We start from the raw sequence: 17923 nt of genomic DNA, 5'->3' as shown, positions 1-17923 counted from the left end.
TCTGACAAAATAAGAATAATTTTTAAAATTTGAAAATTTAACTTTAAAAAAAAAATGAATGCTTAATCAAAAGATGGTACCAGGCATGGTGGCACACACCTATACTCCCAGCTATTCAGTAGGCTGAAGCAAGAGAATCAAAAGTTCAAGGCCAGCCTGGGCAACTTAGAGAAAACCTGTCTCAAAATAAAAATAAAAAGGGCTGGATGTATCACCCTGAGTTTAATCCCAGTACGGTGGGGGGAGGGGGGGGAATTCCATGCATTGTTATTATTTAACTCAAGCATTATTTATTTCATATGAATCCCCCCACCTTCTCAAAAAAGGTTGATTTTTGCAGTTTGGTAACCTGGATTAGAACTGATTGTCTGGTAGAAGTTATGTGACTTTAGGTAAGCTATTTAGTTGTTCTAATTGCCAAGAAATATCATTTACCATGCAGATGGTTCTGGAAATTAAATAGTATGTAGAGATACAGAATACCAAAGGTACACTGACAGTTCTCAATAACTAATATCAGGTAAATATATTTGTACCATATCTTTCGGTAACTAGCAACTTGTTCCACAGACAAGCTAAGTTATATCTAAGTAGTTTACATTTTAAATAAGCAACTGCAAAATAATAGAAAATACCTAAAAAAAAAAAATCACAGGACCCCAGAGCTTCAAATGATTGACCTAAAAACAAAAAGGTTGGAATACAATCTTTTGAAACTCCAAAAATGACTAAAAGTAAACAATTTATCCAGAAGTTTGATCATATTCTTACCAATTCCACGAGTCACCATAAATCTTAACACCTAAATATCAGAAAGACTATATAGGTTGCCAAATTATAACCCTTATTTTACGAATAAGAAAAACAAGGACAAAAAGTACAATGACTTTGCAATAAAATCTATACTGAAACTACCTAAATTCTAAGCTCTATTTTTTTAAGCCTGACTTATAAGAGCCTACCCAGAATCCAGACATGTGAACAACTGCAAATCATCAGAATACTTGAGCTGGGCATGGTGACTCACACCTGTAATTCCAGCAACTCATGAGGCCAAGTCAGGAGGATCACAAGTTCGATCACAATTTAGGGAGATCCTGTCTCAAAATAAAAAATAAAAAGCATTTAGTAATAGAGCACTCAAGGGTTTAACCCCCAGTACTGCAAAAAATAAATAAACTTTTTTTTTTTTTAATGCTGTAAAGAACAGGGGCTGGAGGTGTAGCTCAGTGAAAGTGTGCTTATATACTCAAGGTCCTGGGTTCAAAAAAAAAAAAAATATATATATATATATACCTTTATATATATATTTTTTTAATTTTAAAGGCATAAGTTCATGAGGCTAGCAGGGGTTTGCATATATTTATTGATAAAGAGTATTCTAGGTTGCCCTAACATAAACTTATGCTTATAATAGTTCCATTTATAAATGCTCAAAAACAATGAACATACCATACATGCACACTCTTCACAAGCAAAAGCAACTGAACATCACAGTTTACTCATACTTTAGGAGTGACTGGGAAAAAAATTTTCCACCTTAAAATAATCCAGAGGGGCTGGGGTTGTGGCTCAGCAGTAGAGCGCTCGCATCCCACGTGCGAGACCCTGGATTCAATCCTCAGCACCACGTACAAAAATAAACAAGTGAAATAAAGGTGTTGTGTCCAACTACAAATAAAAAATAAATATTTTAAAAAATAATAATAATCCAGAAAGAAAAAACGTGGCATAGCTTTCTAATCAGACCCTATGAGAAAAGCAATAAATACAAGACAATAAGTGAAAAACAGCTTTAACTCCTACGCCAAGGCTGGTATAGCTCAGTGATAGACAGGTTGCCTAGCATGTGTGAGGCCCTGGGTTCAATCTGACCCACCCAATCCCCTCACTACCACACCCACCCACCCACACAAATACACATACACACACACACACTAGAATACAGAGGGGAAAAAAAAGACAAACATAATCTATACATAATTATTATAGCTACAAATGTCATCTGCCTCCCAAACATGTTTATTATTTGCATTAAATTATCAGTTTATTTCCTGAATTAAATATCAGAAAGATAATAAGAAATCCAATATAACTGATTCATGATGAGGTTTGGAGGCAGAGCACTGGAGGATCAGAGGAACACTAGATAGGGCAAAGGGGTGGGAGGGGAAAGGAGAGGGCATGGGGGTAGGAAAGACAGTGGAATGAGATGGACATCATGAATGACAACATGAATGAAGACACAAATGGTGTAACTATACTTTGTGTACAACCAGAGACACGAAAAATTGTGTTCTATATGTGTAATATGAATTATAATACATTCTGCTATCATATGTAACAAATTAGAATAAATAAAATTTTTTAAAAAAAGAAATCCAATATAAGGCTGCAGGGGAAATAGCTAGGTGGTGAATCACATGCATAGTATGCTCAAGGGCCTAGGTTCAACCCCCAGCATCCTGCCCCCCCACGCCCCCTGCAAAAAAAAAAAAAAAAAAAAAGAAATACAATTTGAATCAAATATCTCACTTTGTAAAAAATAGTCTTATATTACTTGCCGATCTTAGAAAAAAAAAAAAAGAAACATTTTCTAAGTTATTTTAAACTTCTTTTTTTAACTGTAAAACACATTTATAGACAAAGGATTTTCAAATTATATTCTACCCTCTACCTGTCACATGACTTCATTTTTAAATGAAATTGTTAATTTCATTTATTAAAGAGCTTCATTCCAAATGTTAGCATATATTTTTCTCCTTTTAAAATAGAAGAAGGGACTGGGAATGCAGTTCAGTGATAGAGTGATTAGCATGCATAAAAGGGAGAGGGAAGGAACCAAGGAAGGAGTAATGACAAAGGCTGCAATTTCCCTTACTATGCCATTAGAAATATAGGCGAACAAGCTGGGAATGGTGGCACAGGCCTATAATCCCAATGATCAATCAGGGAGGCTGAGGCAGGAGGATCATAAGTATAAGGCCAGTCTCAGTACCTCAGCAAACACCTCAGCAACCTAGGGAGACCCTGTCTCAAAATAAAAAGGGCTGGGGGTATAACTCAGTGGGAGAGCACCCTGTATTCCATCCCTGGTACGGAGTGGCAGGGGCGGGGGGGGGGGGTGAATATCCTTGGAAAAGCTTGTATTAAATTGTCCAGGGCTCAGGATATAGCTCAGTGGTAGGGCACTTGCCTTGTATGTGCAAGATCCAGGGTTTAATCATTAGCACCACAAAAAAGAAAAAGAAAAAAAAAAGTCCAATGGACTGGGGCTGGGGCTCAATGATAGAGTACCTGCCTTGCACATGTGAGGCACTGGGTTCAATCCTCAGCACCACAAAAAAATAAATAAATAAAGATATTGTGTCCATCTACAACTAAAAAAATATTACAAAAAAAAAAAATCCAAGAAGTTTATGATTGTTTTCTTAGTGGTACAATGCTGGTAAGGATGCAGGGAAATGAGCACTACTTCACTAGTATCGGGAACACAATTTATGGGGTAGAGAGTAATCATACACCTGACACATGCTAATTCTTAAAAGGTCTCTATGCCAGGCATGACACTATCTCAAAATGAAAAATAAAAATGGCTATGGATATAGCTAAGTGGTAAAGTACCCTGTTATCATCAGGGTGTCTAGTTGGGATCCCAAGTCCTTGGTGGCCCAAAGAATTGGGCAAGGCACACACAAGTAACAGGCAAAGTACAGATTTATTGAAGGTAAAAGTAGAAATAGCACTCCGTAAGGTAGAGTGGAATGGGCTGAGCAAGAGATGAGGGGTTCAAGGCTCTGATGTCTGGAAATAAAATGTCTTATATGTTGAGCTGTGAAGCAGTTTCTTCCTTATACTGACCTGATTAAAGACCTTACCCCATTTGCCCCCATTGGTTACCTTAGGATACCTGATTAGATTATTTGCAATTTTCTCCTATTGGTTACTTTAGAAAACCTAATTAGAATGTCCAATTTACCCCTGTTAGTCATTTTAAAATACTGAAGCTGTAGGCAAGAGTTGTTATGGTGATAAGTTCTCAGGGGTGGGAGCCATCATGGTAATGGGACTTATCCTAAACAGGAACATGACTATATGACTGTCTCCCCTATCCTGTCCTCCAGTGGCATCCTTCTTATACCCTGCCTCCACTATCCTGGTGTCCCTGAACTCTACCTAACACAATCCTCCACTCCATCCCTAGTACATACTATAGGAAATAAGGAAGGAAACAAAAGTCTATGAGGTCTCTAAAAAATTGTGTAATAGGAGCTAGAATTGTAGCTCAGTGTCAGAGCGCTTGCCTAGAATGTGTGTGAGGCACTGGGTTGGATCCTCAGCACCACATAAAAATAAATAAATAAAGGTATTAAGAAAATGTGTGATAGTGGCCCAATAAACAGATGTTCCAAATCTTTCTGTGCACAGTAGCCACCTTTTTATATTTTCCCTAAAATCTTTATGAGGGAAAATTAATCAGAACAACAACAAATCAGTCACACCCCCACCTTCTGCCATGAAAAAAATGAAATTATTGATTTGTTTAAAAAACTGGGTTTTTTTTTTTGGTGGTATATATACTAGCCACTATGCTACAAGGTAACAATTAAAAACAAACAGTATTAAGGGTTGGGGAGGTAGCTTAGTGGTACAGCATCTGCCTAGCATGTGTGAGGCCCTAGGTCCCATCCCCAGCACAACAACAACAAAAAAATTTTTTTAAGTAAAAAACAAATAGTTTTTGCAACTTCAAGGGAACCACAGAACAGGGATCACAGTTATCTTTTCAAAAAAGGATATAATAAGGACTATGAAGAGCATGGAAATGGTATCTAACAAACTGAAGGGGATACAGGCCAGGAAAAGAGTTGGATCCTAAACTAAAAAAATGGGTATGAGGAGAAAAGCAGTCTAGCTAGAATAATAGGAATAGCATTTACAAAGGCAGGCTGTCTTTGGAGAAATTCAAGTTGAAAAAAATGCAAATAAAATAGCTGAATACAGTTACAGAGGTAAGTCATTGTACAAAGGCACAGATGAGGCTGGAGTGAGTGGTAAGCAAACAATATGGAGGTCCTCTGCCTGGAGTTTGGCCAAACATTTTCAGCCCATTCCTGAAAAGCCCAAATGAACTGAAGGAAGGGGGTGGTTCAAAGGATTCAGCCACCTCCTATCCTTATTTAAGGAGGGAAAAAAAAAAAAAAAAAAAAAACCTCAGTGCTAGAGATAAGCAGCAGTGGCAGCAGCACCAAGAACAAGCAAAATAGGCCCTTGAACCCACCCAATAAAAACTGTCTCTACCTAAAAATACAGAAGCACAAATCTGCAAAATTCCTCCTGTTTTGAATAAATTAATATACTATACACATTTTTATGACTATTATCAATATTGGCTGCAACTACTGAACATATACATCTAATTCAGAAGTTTGTACATTTGTGTGAAACATCAAGGATCTTTAGCCACCAAAGGTGAGCTTGAAACTAGTGAATTAAAACAACTATTCAAAACAGTTTGTTCAGGGGTTGAGGCTATAGCTCAGTAGCAGAGCTACTTGGTTCGATACTTAGCACGGCATAAAAATAAACAAATAAAACAAAGGCATGCTGTCCACCTACAACTACAAAAGTTTTTAAAAATTAAAAACAAAAAAGTTCATCCACATAACATGCTGGTCTTCATTTTAAGATTCTCAAAGACAGAGATCACATCTTACTTATTTCTGAAGCCCTACTTTCTCCCCACCCCCACCTCCACTAGTACCTGGCCCTTGACTTTACACATAGGAGGTGTCCAAAAATGTTTCATGCATTATGCAATAATGCTAAGTGTTCATAAGACAGCTAAACAAAATTTGAAGTGTGAAAAAGTTCAGAAGTAGGCTTGGGAATTTCACAAGCAAGGATGATGACAGTGTTTACACAGGACTCTTTGTTTTATTAAATGCTTTCATTTAATAAAACATTATTGTCATTCAATGCACACATTGACCTAACAGAGTAAGCATTCCTTTCGCCAGTATACAGAGGAAACTGAAGCTAAGGAATTATGTCATATGCCCAAGGTCCCATATCAGAGACAAACCAATGACTCTGAAACCCAGGTCTTACTCATAGATAGGTCACTCTTCTATGACACTCTTCAGTTAATTAAAAAGTACATAAATAAGCTGGGCACAGTGGCACATGTGTGTTACCCAGGGACTCAGGAGCCTAAGGCAGGAGAATCCAAGTTCAAGGCCAGCTTTACCAACTTAGCAAGGCCCATGTCAAAATAAAAAATAAATAAAGGGCTGGGGGTTAGGTTGTGACTCAGTGGTTGAGCGCTTGCCTAGCATGTGTGAGGCACTGGATTTGATCTCCGGGCACCACATAAAAATAAAAACGAAATAAAAATAAAGGTATTGTGTCCATCTACAACTAAAAAAAAAAAAATTTTTTAAAGGAGAGGGGATGGAGCTCAATGGTTAAGTGCTCCTGAGTTCAATCCCAAAAAAATTTTTTTATTGATTATTTAAAGCATTACATAGCTCATGATATATCATCTTTCATACATTTGACTCAAATTGGGTTTTGAACTCCCATTTTCACCCCAAATACAGATTGCAGAATCACATCTGTTACATATTCACATTTTTACATAATGCCATATTAGTGACTGTTGTATTCTGCTACCTTTCCTATCCCCTACAATCCCCCCTCCCCTCCCCTCCCCTCCCATCTTCCCTCTCTACCTCCTCTGCTGTTGTTCAATTCTCTCCCTTTTTTTCCCTCCCCCTTGCCCCTCATAACCTCTTATGATTTTATGTATCATTGAAGGTCTCCTACCATTTCCATATGCTTTCCCTTCTCTCTCCCTTTCTCTCCCCCCATTCGTCTTTGTTTACTGTAGTCTTTTCCTCATGCTCTTCCTTCCTGTTCTGTTCTTAGTTGCTCTCTTTATATCAAAGCAGACATTTGGCATTTGTTTTTTAGGGCTTGGCTAGCTTCGCTTAGCATAATCTGCTCTAATGCCATCCATTTCCCTGCAAATTCTATGATTTTGTCATTTCTTAGTGCTGCATAATACTCCAGTGTGTATAGATGCCACATTTTTTTTATCCATTCATCTATTGAGGGGCATCTAGGTTGGTTCCACAGTCTAGCTATTGTGAATTGTGCCGCTATAATCATTGATGCAGCCGTATCCCTATAGTGCGCTCTTTTAAGGTCCTCAGGGAATAGTCCGAGAAGTGCGATAGCTGGGTCAAATGGTGGATCCATTCCCAGCTTTCCCAGGAATCTCCATACTGCTTTCCAAATTGGCCTCACCATTTTGCAGCCCCACCAGCAGTGTACAAGTGTACCCTTTTCCCCACATCCCCGCCAACACTTATTGTTGTTTGACTTCATAATGGCTGCCAATCTTACTGGAGTGAGATGGTATCTTAGGGTGGTTTTGATTTGCATTTCTCTGATTGCTAGAGATGGTGAGCATTTTTTCATGTACTTGTTGATTGACTGTATGTCCTCCTCTGAGAAGTGTCTGTTCAGGTCCTTGGCCCATTTGTTGATTGGGTTATTTGTCATCTTATTGTTTAATTTTTTGAGTTCTTTGTACATTTTGAGTTCTTTGTATACTCTGGATATTAGGGCTCTATCTGAGGTGTGGGGGGTAAAAATTTGTTCCCAGGATGTAGGCTCTCTATTTACCTCTTTTATTGTTTCTCTTGCTGAGAAAAAACTTTTTAGTTTAAGTAAGTCCCATTTGTTTATTCTTGTTATTAACTCTTGGGCTATGGGTGTCCTATTAAGGAATTTGGAGCCCGACCCCACAATATGTAGATCGTAGCCAACTTTTTCTTCTATCAGACGCAGTGTCTCTGATTTGATATCTAGCTCCCTGATCCATTTTGAGTTAATTTTTGTGGATGGCAAGAGAAAGGGATTCAATTTCATTTTGTTGCATATGGATTTCCAATTTTCCCAGCACCATTTGTTGAAGATGCTATCCTTCCTATGAAGATAGCCAACGTACAGAACAAGGAGAGAATATTAAAAGCTACGAGAGAAAAGAGGCAGATTACATTCAGGGGTAAACCAATTAGGTTAACGACCGATTTCTCATCACAGACTTTGAAAGCAAGAAGATCCTGGAACAATGTATTTCAAACGCTGAAAAATAATGGATTCCAACCAAGAATACTGTATCCAGCAAAACTGAGCTTCAAATTTGACAATGAAATTAAAATCTTTCACGATAAACAAAAGCTAAAAGAATTCGCAGCAAGAAAACCAGCTCTGCAAAGCATTTTGAGCAAAACACTACAAGAAGAGGAATTGAAAAATAGTGCCCAAAACTAACAGCAGGAGGTATCTCAGTAAAGGGGGAGGAAAATAACCAAAAAGTAAAACTAGCCAAACTAAAATAAATAAATAAAGAAGCATGACTGGAAGTACAAATCATATCTCAATTGTAACCTTAAATGTTAATGGCCTAAACTCACCAATCAAGAGACATAGGCTAGTAACCTGGATCAAAAAAACAAATCCAACAATATGCTGCCTTCAGGAGACTCATATGATAGGAAAAGACATACACAGGCTGAAGGTAAAAGGTTGGGAAAAATCATACCACTCACATGGCCCTCGGAAGCAAGCAGGAGTGGCCATACTCATATCGAATAAAATCAACTTCAAACCTAAGAAGGATAAAGAAGGACACTATATACTGTTAAAAGGAACCATCCACCAACAAGACATAACAATCATCAATTTGTATGCACCAAACAATGGAGCTGCAACGTTCATAAAACAAACTCTCCTCAAGTTCAAGAGTCAAATAGACCACAACACAATAATTATGGGTGACTTCAACACACCGCTCTCGCCATTAGACAGATCCTCTAGACAAAAACTGAATAAAGAAACTATAGAACTCAACAGCACAATCAATAACCTAGACTTAACCGACATATATAGAATATATCAACCGTCATCAAGTGGATACACGTTCTTCTCAGCAGCACATGGATCCTACTCAAAGATAGACCATATATTATGCCATAAGGCAACTCTTAGTAAATATAAAGGTGTGGAGATAATACCATGCACCATATCTGATCATAATGGAATGAAATTGGAAATCAATGATAAAAGAAGGAAGGAAAAATCCTACATCACATGGAAAATGAACAATATGTTATTGAATGATCAATGGGTTATAGAAGACATAAAGGAGGAGATGAAAAAATTCTTAGAGTCAAATGATAATACAGACACAACATACCGGAATCTATGGGACACAATGAAAGCAGTTTTAAGAGGGAAATTTATTTCTTGGAGTTCTTACCTCAAAAAAAGAAAAAAACCAACAAATAAATGAACTCACACAACACCTCAAAAACCTAGAAAAGGAAGAGCAAAACAACAGCAAATGTAGTAGAAGACAAGAAATAATTAAAATTAGAGCAGAAATCAACGAAATTGAAACAAAAGAAACCATTGAAAAAATTGATAAAACTAAAAGTTGGTTCTTTGAAAAAATAAATAAGATAGACAAGCCCTTAGCCATGCTAATGAAAAGAAGAAGAGAGAGAACTCAAATTACTAACATAGGGGATGAAAATAGCAATATCACAACAGACACTACAGAAATACAGAAGATAATTAGAAAGTATTTTGAAACCCTATATTCCAATAAAATAGAAGATAGTGAAGATATCGATAAATTTCTTAAGGCATATGATTTGCCCAGATTGAGACAGGAAGACACCCAAAATTAATATTAAATCAAAAAGTAAATAAATAGGGCTCGGATTGTGGCTCAGTGGTAGAGCGCTAGCTTAGCATGGACGGGACCCGGGTTCGATTCTCAGCACCACATAAAAATGAAGGCATTGTGTTGTGTCCATCTACAAAAAAGATATTACCTCTCTTTCTCTCTCTCTTTAAAAAAAAAAGTAAATAAATAAATTTGCCAAGAAATATCCTCACATGCTATAAAATAAAATGGTGAAAAAAACTCTCACAAAACAGTCCAGAAGGTGAAATTATAATTACAAGTATGCAAAGGCAACAGGGGACCTAGACTGGCCCACTAAGGGGCCTCAAAAGACTCCTGTCAAGGACAAAGGTAAGTTTATATTGAATCCCAAAGATTTGTCAAGGATGGTGGCTCAGTGACTAGGGACACGGAGGCAGGAGGATCACAAGTTCAAAGCCAACCTCAGCAACTTAGGGAAGCCCTACGCAACTTAATGAACCCTGCCTTAAATAAAAAAAATTAAAAAGGATGGGGATGTGGCTCAGTGGTTAAGCACCCTTAAGTTCATTTTCCAGTACGAAAAAAAGAAAGAAAAAAAAAAGAATTTCAATTCCAAGGATTTTTCTTCTTTATTTTGAGTAAAAGCTAGAGAACTTAGATAACACAATGAGTTGTATACAATAGGTTTGTATATGAATGTATCCAACAAGCAAACATAAAGGATGTCTAGACTTTGACTATAATTGTGTATGAAATTACAAAATAGTCAATAAATTCTGAAAAGCAGGAAACATTAAGGCTACATACCCTGAACATATATCAACAGAATTAGAAATTAGCAATAATAGTTAACAAAAAAACATTATTAAAGAATTTCTACAGGGGCTGGGGTTGCAGCTCAGTGATAGAGTGCTTGACTGGCATGTGTGAGGCACTGGATTCGATTCTCAGCAACGCCTATAAATAAATAAATAAAGTTCCATCAACAACTAAAAAAAGTATATTTGAAAAAAAAAAAGAAGAATTTCTACATAGGGGGCTGGGGCTATAGCTTAGTGGCAAAGCATTTGCCTAGCACATGTAAGGCACTGGGTTCGATCCTCAGTACTGCATAAAAATAAACAAGTAAAACAAAGGTATTATGTCCATAGATAACTACAAAAAAAAGTTTTTAAATAATTTCTACATAAATGTTAATGAATCATTTAAATCAATATACAGGTACCCACCATTTACTGCTGAGTAATTGGAAGATCTTTCAAATCATCTAAGATCACATTAAAACACATTCTAATCCAGGGCTGGAGGCCTAAAATCTTACATTTCTAACATACTTGTAGGTGGTGCTGAAACTCCACATTTTAAGGGTCTAAAGCACACTTCTCAAGGATTATAGTTATATAGAAATGTTGATACCCTTAGTCTGGGGGTGCCTTCTGTCATCAGGGGGCCAAGAACAGTTTTCTGCCACATAAAATGAAAGTACTTTTTTTTCCCTAAATGTCAAATGACATAAAAAAAGGTAAAGATATCTCTAATTATAGTTATCACTAGACAATTTAGTCTCAACACCTTATAATTATGTTCCCACTTGAGAGAAAGCTAAAAATTGACAGAACTCAATTAAGACACATTTTGGTTCCAAATGTCTAGCCATTTAGAAATATATGTTTTGGTAAAGACTGGTTTTAACTACAATTAGAAATTTTTTTAAAATTTCATTCTTGATGGCTTACCATTTTTTAAATAAACTGAAAAGGTCAGCTAGGCACAGTGGCACACACCTTTAATTCCAGCTACTTGGGAGACTTGAGGCAAGAGGATCACTTGGGCCCAGGAGATCAGGGCCAACCAAGGCAACAAAACAAGACTCAGGCTCAAAAATGCATGTGTGTATGGTGTGTGTGTGTGTGCGCGCACACACACACACATATAATAAGGTTGAAAGGACTGATTAAAGGGCTGAAAAGTCTTGACTGATAAAACCCAAAAAGGGAGTCCATAACAATAAGTTAATGATACAAGCAGCAAGCCTCCTCATATTCATTAACTCAAAATTTCCATTTCTAAGAGTTTAAAATAAGAGCCAATTGAATATTTGGTAGGGTGTGGGGAAGTGATGGTAGAAATGGAACCACATGTATATGAGTGAAAACCAGGGGAATTTTTTACAAAGAACGATTTCAATAGTTAAATCTAATGTCACAGGGCTCCAGCAAACACAAATGGGTTCTCTAAAGAGCAAGAGGGTCATAGTGCCCTATCAGTCTGGAACTTGAGCTGCAACAGAGATGCCACAAAAATTGCCTTAAAATACTTTTCCCCCTACTATTTCTATTTATTCTTCATGTTATACCTTTACTTAGTTCAACAAAGGAACACATACAAAAAAAAAATACTCCTAATACTCAATACTATAATAGTACAACTACTGAACTATTCTCATCAACTTTTAATTTGAGAGCAACAAAAGGACTTAGGCAGAAAGGTAAAACAAGAGTAGTAATAAAAGAACATTTAACCTTTCCATTACAAATAATAGCAATAAGGCTACTTGGCTGTGACATAATTAGGAATAGTACCCACATAATGTTTGCTTCCCTTTCAAGTCTTGCTTCTAAGTTCTAACCTCAGAAAATCAGAGTACCCTTGGTATGTACCATACTAAGCCTACAGAAATTGGCTATAATTTAAGTAATCAGAAATGGTGACTGTTTAAAAAAGGTTGCCATTAATCATCACACTGTTTAAATTTGGTATCACTATTATATATAACTACAATTTATTGAACTGAGGCCTTTTATATTCAGTATCTCTAATGCTTCCAAAATTTCTAGAGTATTGGCCCTAAACACAAGATTATATTAAGAAAAAAAAACTGACCTCTGTCACACAAGTACATACATAACTAAGTCTCAAACTGCTTTCATCCTAAAATTGCTGCAGCAGGGGCCCACTCATGCCCCAAGGAGAGGAGCTGGACAGTAATAGTGTTTGGACAACAGCTGGAGGTAAGGTTATAAGGAGTATGGCCAGGCAAGGTCAATGTGTGTATGTGTGTGTGTGTGTGTGTGTGTGTGTCTGTATAGAGTGTGCAAGCAATAGCATATGCACGTGCATAAGTATCACATTTCCCAAATAATAAAGGAGGAAGTAAAAAAACATGGAAATGGCAAAGGTAGAATGAACCCTATGCTATTGGTTTGAAATAGGTAAGAGTGGTCTGAACTCATTTAATAGATACTGATAAAGATTTTTAAAATGTGGAAATAAATGCATGTGGGTATGTATTCTCTAGCAGTGTCCAATAAGAAGGCGTAGGAATAGCAACATATCTATAGTAATGAGCATATCTATCACCTAGATTTTGGCTTCTAAATACTATTCTCCACTGAACAGGTTCTTAAACTGTCATATCCTAGAATAAGGCAGAGAAAGTATCAGTTAAAATGGAATATCTTGGGCCACAAAGTAAGAATGTACCCTTAGAAAAAGGGAAACAAGGTGGGCACAGTAGGGCATGCCTGTAATCCTAGCTACTCAGGAGGCTAAGGCAGGAGGATTCCAAGTTTGAGGTCAGCCTCAGTAACTTAGTGAGATACTGTCTTAAAATAAAAATTAGAGGGGAAGGGTTGGGGTTATAGCTCAGTGGTAGAATGCTTGCCTAGCATATGTAAGGCACTGAGTTCAATTCTCAGCACCACATATAAATAAATACAATAAAGGTCTATGAACAACTAAAAATTTTTTTAAAAAATTAAAGTGGAATTTTAAAAAGGGTACGGGCAGGGGGACTGGAGATGTAGCTCAGTAGTAAAGTTTGATTTCTAATACTGAAAAAGGGAAAGAAAAGGAAGGAAACAAGTCAAAAGGACACAGACTCAGTATGAATAGAGTTTCCACTAGCCAGAACTTTAACAATTTTGAGCATCAAAATAACATAAAAGGTAGTTAAGAGTCTAATTCATTGAATAACAGGAATTATGTGTCCACATTTTCTTAGTCAGTTTGGGCTGGGTAATTTACAAAATCCAAAACTTATTGCTCACAGTTCTGGAGGCGGAGCAATACAAGATTAAGGTATCAGCAGATTTAGTGTCTGGTAAGTGCCCATTTCTTAAATGTGGTACATTTCTATGTGTACTCAAGTGTCAGAAGGGCAAAGGGGTTAACAAGCTCCCAGACCTCTTTTATAAGGGCACTAATCACCTCCAAAGGCCCTACCTTCTAATTTTATACACACATTGGTGATTAAATTTAGTTAATGAATCAGACACAGCTATCCAACTCCTCAGCTTATACCAAAAGGACTTAAAACCAGCATACTACATGGACACAGCCTATCAATGTATTTGGGGCAGGAATATCATGGAAGCACAATTCACAATAGCACAATTCACAATAGCTAGATTGTGGAACCAACCCAGATGCCCTTCAGCAGATGAATGGATAGGGAAACTTTGGTATGTATACTCACAATGGAACATTACTCAGCCTTAAAAGAGAATAAAATCATGGCATTTGCAGGTAAATGAATAGAGTTGGAGAATATAATGCTAAGTGAAGTAAGCCAATCCCCAAAAACCAAAGGCCAAATGTTTTCTTTGATATGAGGATGCTGACTCATAATGGTGATGGAGGGGGAGCATGGGACGAATGGAGAAACTTTAGGTAGGGCAAAGAGGAGGGAGGGTAAGGGAGTAGAAATGATGGTGGAACGAGTTAGACATCATTACCCTAAGTACATATATGAAGACACAAATGGTGTTAAAATACTTTGTGTATAATCAGTGACTTGAAAAATTGTGCTCAATATGTGTAATATGAAATGAGTTGCATTCTGCCATCGAGTATAACAAATTAGAATAAATAATTTTAAAAGGGAAAAAAGAATTAAGAAATGAATGGTAAAAAAATTTTTAATGAATCAATTTTAGAGGAACAAAAACATTACGATCATAAAACAAAATGATATTGTAAATAAATTAATGGGAAGAAGAATAAGTTCTTCCTTACAATAAAAGTACTTGCTAAATAAATTCAGAAGCAACTACAAAATTAGTGATCATCATAGTAATAATTTCAAACGAGAAGTCTCACTGGAAATAAAAACCAGTGGTGAAAATGAGATAAGGATTATTACACATAGTATCAAAATATCTCATAAAATATTAATTACAGAGAAAAAAAAGCTAAAATAACTTAAAAGGGCAGAATCCTGATACCTTATCAAACTGTCAAAGTTAACATCAATAATAGCGGACAAGTAGGCACTATGTGTACCTGATAAGATGAAATAAGAAAAATATGCATCATTTCCATGATATTCCTGCCCCAAATACCTAAATGCACAAGGAAACATCAGACAAACTCAAATTGAGCTGACAATCTACAAAACAACTGACCAGTATTCCTCAAAGCAGTAAAGGTCATTAAAGTCAAGGAAAGACTGAGGAAATATTTCAGCTGAAGAATACTACAGGACTAAGGCTGTAGCTCAGTGGTAGGGCACTAGCCTAGTATGTGTAAGGACCTTCATTTCACTCCCAGAACTGAAAGGGATGGAGAGGAATTTGCAACAGACATGTAAATGAGTAAAAAAAAAATGATTCAAATTGGATCCTTTTGTTGAGGATAACATTGTTAGTGCAACAGATGGGGTCTCTGAAAAAGGAATATATGGAAATTCTTTGTGTTATTCTCTACTGAATTTGGAAAACTTTCAGAGTAAAATTTTAATCATTTCTGCAATAAACAGATTTTATATCTACACTTTATATTTAATTATATGTACTGTAAAGAAATAGTCTAGGTGAGTGCTATAGTCTGAACATGGGTAGTGTCCCTCAAACACATGCTAAAGGACTGATCCTCTCAGTGGCACTATTGGGAGGCAGTAGGACCTTTGGAAAAGGGGCAATTGGGAAGTCCTTACATCACTGGGGGTGTGCCTTTAAAAGGTGGACCCCACCTGCTCCTTCCTTCTCTGCGCTTCCTGTCCTGAGATGTGAATTTTTGCTCCTGCATGTGTGCCCCACCACTGCCACCTGCTGCCCTCACCAAACTAAGCCTATGCAGGTGCCATGCCTTCGAACCTCCAAAACTGTAAACTAATAGACTCTTCTCTTTATAAGTAAGTTTCCTCAGGTATTTCCTTATAGTAAGACAAAACTAATACATTTAGTAAACACAAAAATGGAAATGTGAGACAAAAAGGAGTTTTTAAAAGCTCTCTACAGGATTTGATTTAGCATTATGTTAACTGGTTCCATTATTTTATATTTTTCAAGAAGTAACATATAAGCCAGGTGGTATACACCTACAATCTCAGCTACTAGGGAGGCTGGGGCAGGAAAATCAAGTTCAAAGCCAGCCTAAGCAACTTAGCAAGGCCATAAGTAAACTAGCAAGATCCTATCTCAAAAATGAAAATGGGCTATGAACGTAGCTCAGTTGTAGAACACCGCTGGGTTCAATCGCCAGTACCAAAAAAATAAAAAAGAAGTAACATATAGCCATTTTGCCTCACTACCTCCTAATCAAATATACAATTGAAGAGCAATACTACATGTGCTTTTATAAATTGGAAAATATAAAATACAAAAATTCTGCAACTGCTGAGTGCACTGGCATATGCCTGTAATCCCAGTGGCTCAGGAGGCTGAGGCAGGAGGATCATGAGTTCAAAATCATTGTCAGCAAAAAGTGAGTCGAGTCGCTAAGCAATTCACTGAGACCCTGTCTCTAAATAAAATACAAAATAGGGCTAGAGGTGTGGCTCAGTGGTCAAGTGCCCCTAAGCTCAATCCCCAGTACCCACCCTCACCCCCAAAAAACCCTGCAACTGCAGTTAGGGGAAAAACTCAATAATGGTAGCAGTAATTACATGTTGACTTTATACTCAGGAATATCAAACAGAAACAATTTTATGTTAGATGAGAAAAGTAAATCAGGTATCTGCAATTCCCCAAACTACCATCTGAAAAGGTGACTATACTTACTTATACTACCCCCTCCCCAAAAAAACATATTAAATAATTTTGTCAGATAAAAAAACAGAAGGATAATACTTGGTCAAGACACTCAAAATGATGTTGTCAAAGTATATGTACTGCTATAAGAAATTTACAAGTGAAAAACATGTTCTAGATATAGTAGAGATGCATTTGTATATTTGTTTTTTTTAAAAGAGATAACAAGAGAGAGAGAGAGAGAGAGAGAGAGAGAGAGAGAGACAGAGAGAATTTTTAATATTTATTTTTTAGTTTTCAGCGGACACAGCATCTTTGTTTGTATGTGGTGCTGAGGATCGAATCCGGGCCGCACGCATGCCAGGCGAGCTGCTACCATTGAGCCACATCCCCAGCCCACATTTGTATATTTGTGACAAATTATCCATATGTATAATGTGACAAAAGATTAAGAAAAGTTATACCCTAAAATATGAACTATAGTTACTCTGAAGGTGCGATTATGAATTATTTGTATTTTCTTCTTTTCTATCAGTATTTTGTGATTTCTTCAACAGACAGTTTACTTTTTTACATTAAAAATAGAAGGTAAGGGCTGGGTTGAGACTCAGCGATAGAGTGCTTTCTCAGCATACATAAGGCCCAAGTTCAGTCCCCATCACTAAAAACATTTTTAAAAAAAAAGGAATAAAGGAAAGATTTTTAAAATAATTTTAAAGTATTACATAAGTTTCTACTTTCTCTTCTACTACTGAATTGGTGAATCTCAGAAAAAAGATCCCAGCACGCCCCTGGCTGCTCCATTGCAACAGGCAGGGCCCAAGCGTGCCCCCCAGGCCTCCCCCCGCCCCCAAGCGGCCTCGGCTGCCCCCTCCAGGGAGGCCGCCCCCGACCTGCGGTGGGCTCCCCGAAGCCGGTGACACAGCTGCAAAAAAAAATAAAATAAAATAAAAAAGTTTCCAAGAGACAAACAGCTGTGACTCAGCACTAATCCATCCGGCTGAAACAACTGGTCAGCCCTTCTCATTCTACAGAGGTAAATGCCTACCGAGCCTTCATAGGTAGTGGCCACAGGTTTGAAACGGGGCTTGGGAGAGACAGTAAGGACCCACCCGTTGCATTGGTCGCGGGGCAAAAGGAAACGAACTGTCGCCATTTGCAAGAGATACCACCATGGCAGAGAACTGACGTCATCAGACTGCGGCGG

At 37.2% G+C, this 17923-nt stretch overlaps 1 protein-coding gene across 4 annotated transcripts in view; it reads right to left on the bottom strand.

The window, feature by feature from the left end:
* Nucleotides 1-17923, bottom strand: part of MOB1B (MOB kinase activator 1B) — a 73032-nt gene that overhangs the window by 44196 nt on the left and 10913 nt on the right. For 2 of the 4 annotated variants that reach the window (XM_081303963.1, XM_081303961.1), the window contains exon 2: nt 1030-1097. The exons of 1 other annotated variant lie outside the window; for it this stretch is intronic. In XM_081303963.1, coding sequence (XP_081160089.1) covers nt 1030-1049 — 20 coding nt within the window. In that variant the 5' untranslated portion in view covers nt 1050-1097. Of the gene's footprint in view, nt 1-962; nt 1098-17923 lie in introns of those variants that run through there. One more of the 4 variants, XM_081303964.1, reaches the window with a different exon arrangement.

This window comes from Spermophilus citellus (assembly GCF_964194105.1).
Source record: "Spermophilus citellus genome assembly, chromosome: 8".
NCBI classification, from domain to species: domain Eukaryota; kingdom Metazoa; phylum Chordata; class Mammalia; order Rodentia; family Sciuridae; genus Spermophilus; species Spermophilus citellus.
The sequence above is the reverse complement of the archived record's forward strand: the minus strand, read 5'-3'. Positions and strand labels throughout refer to the sequence as shown.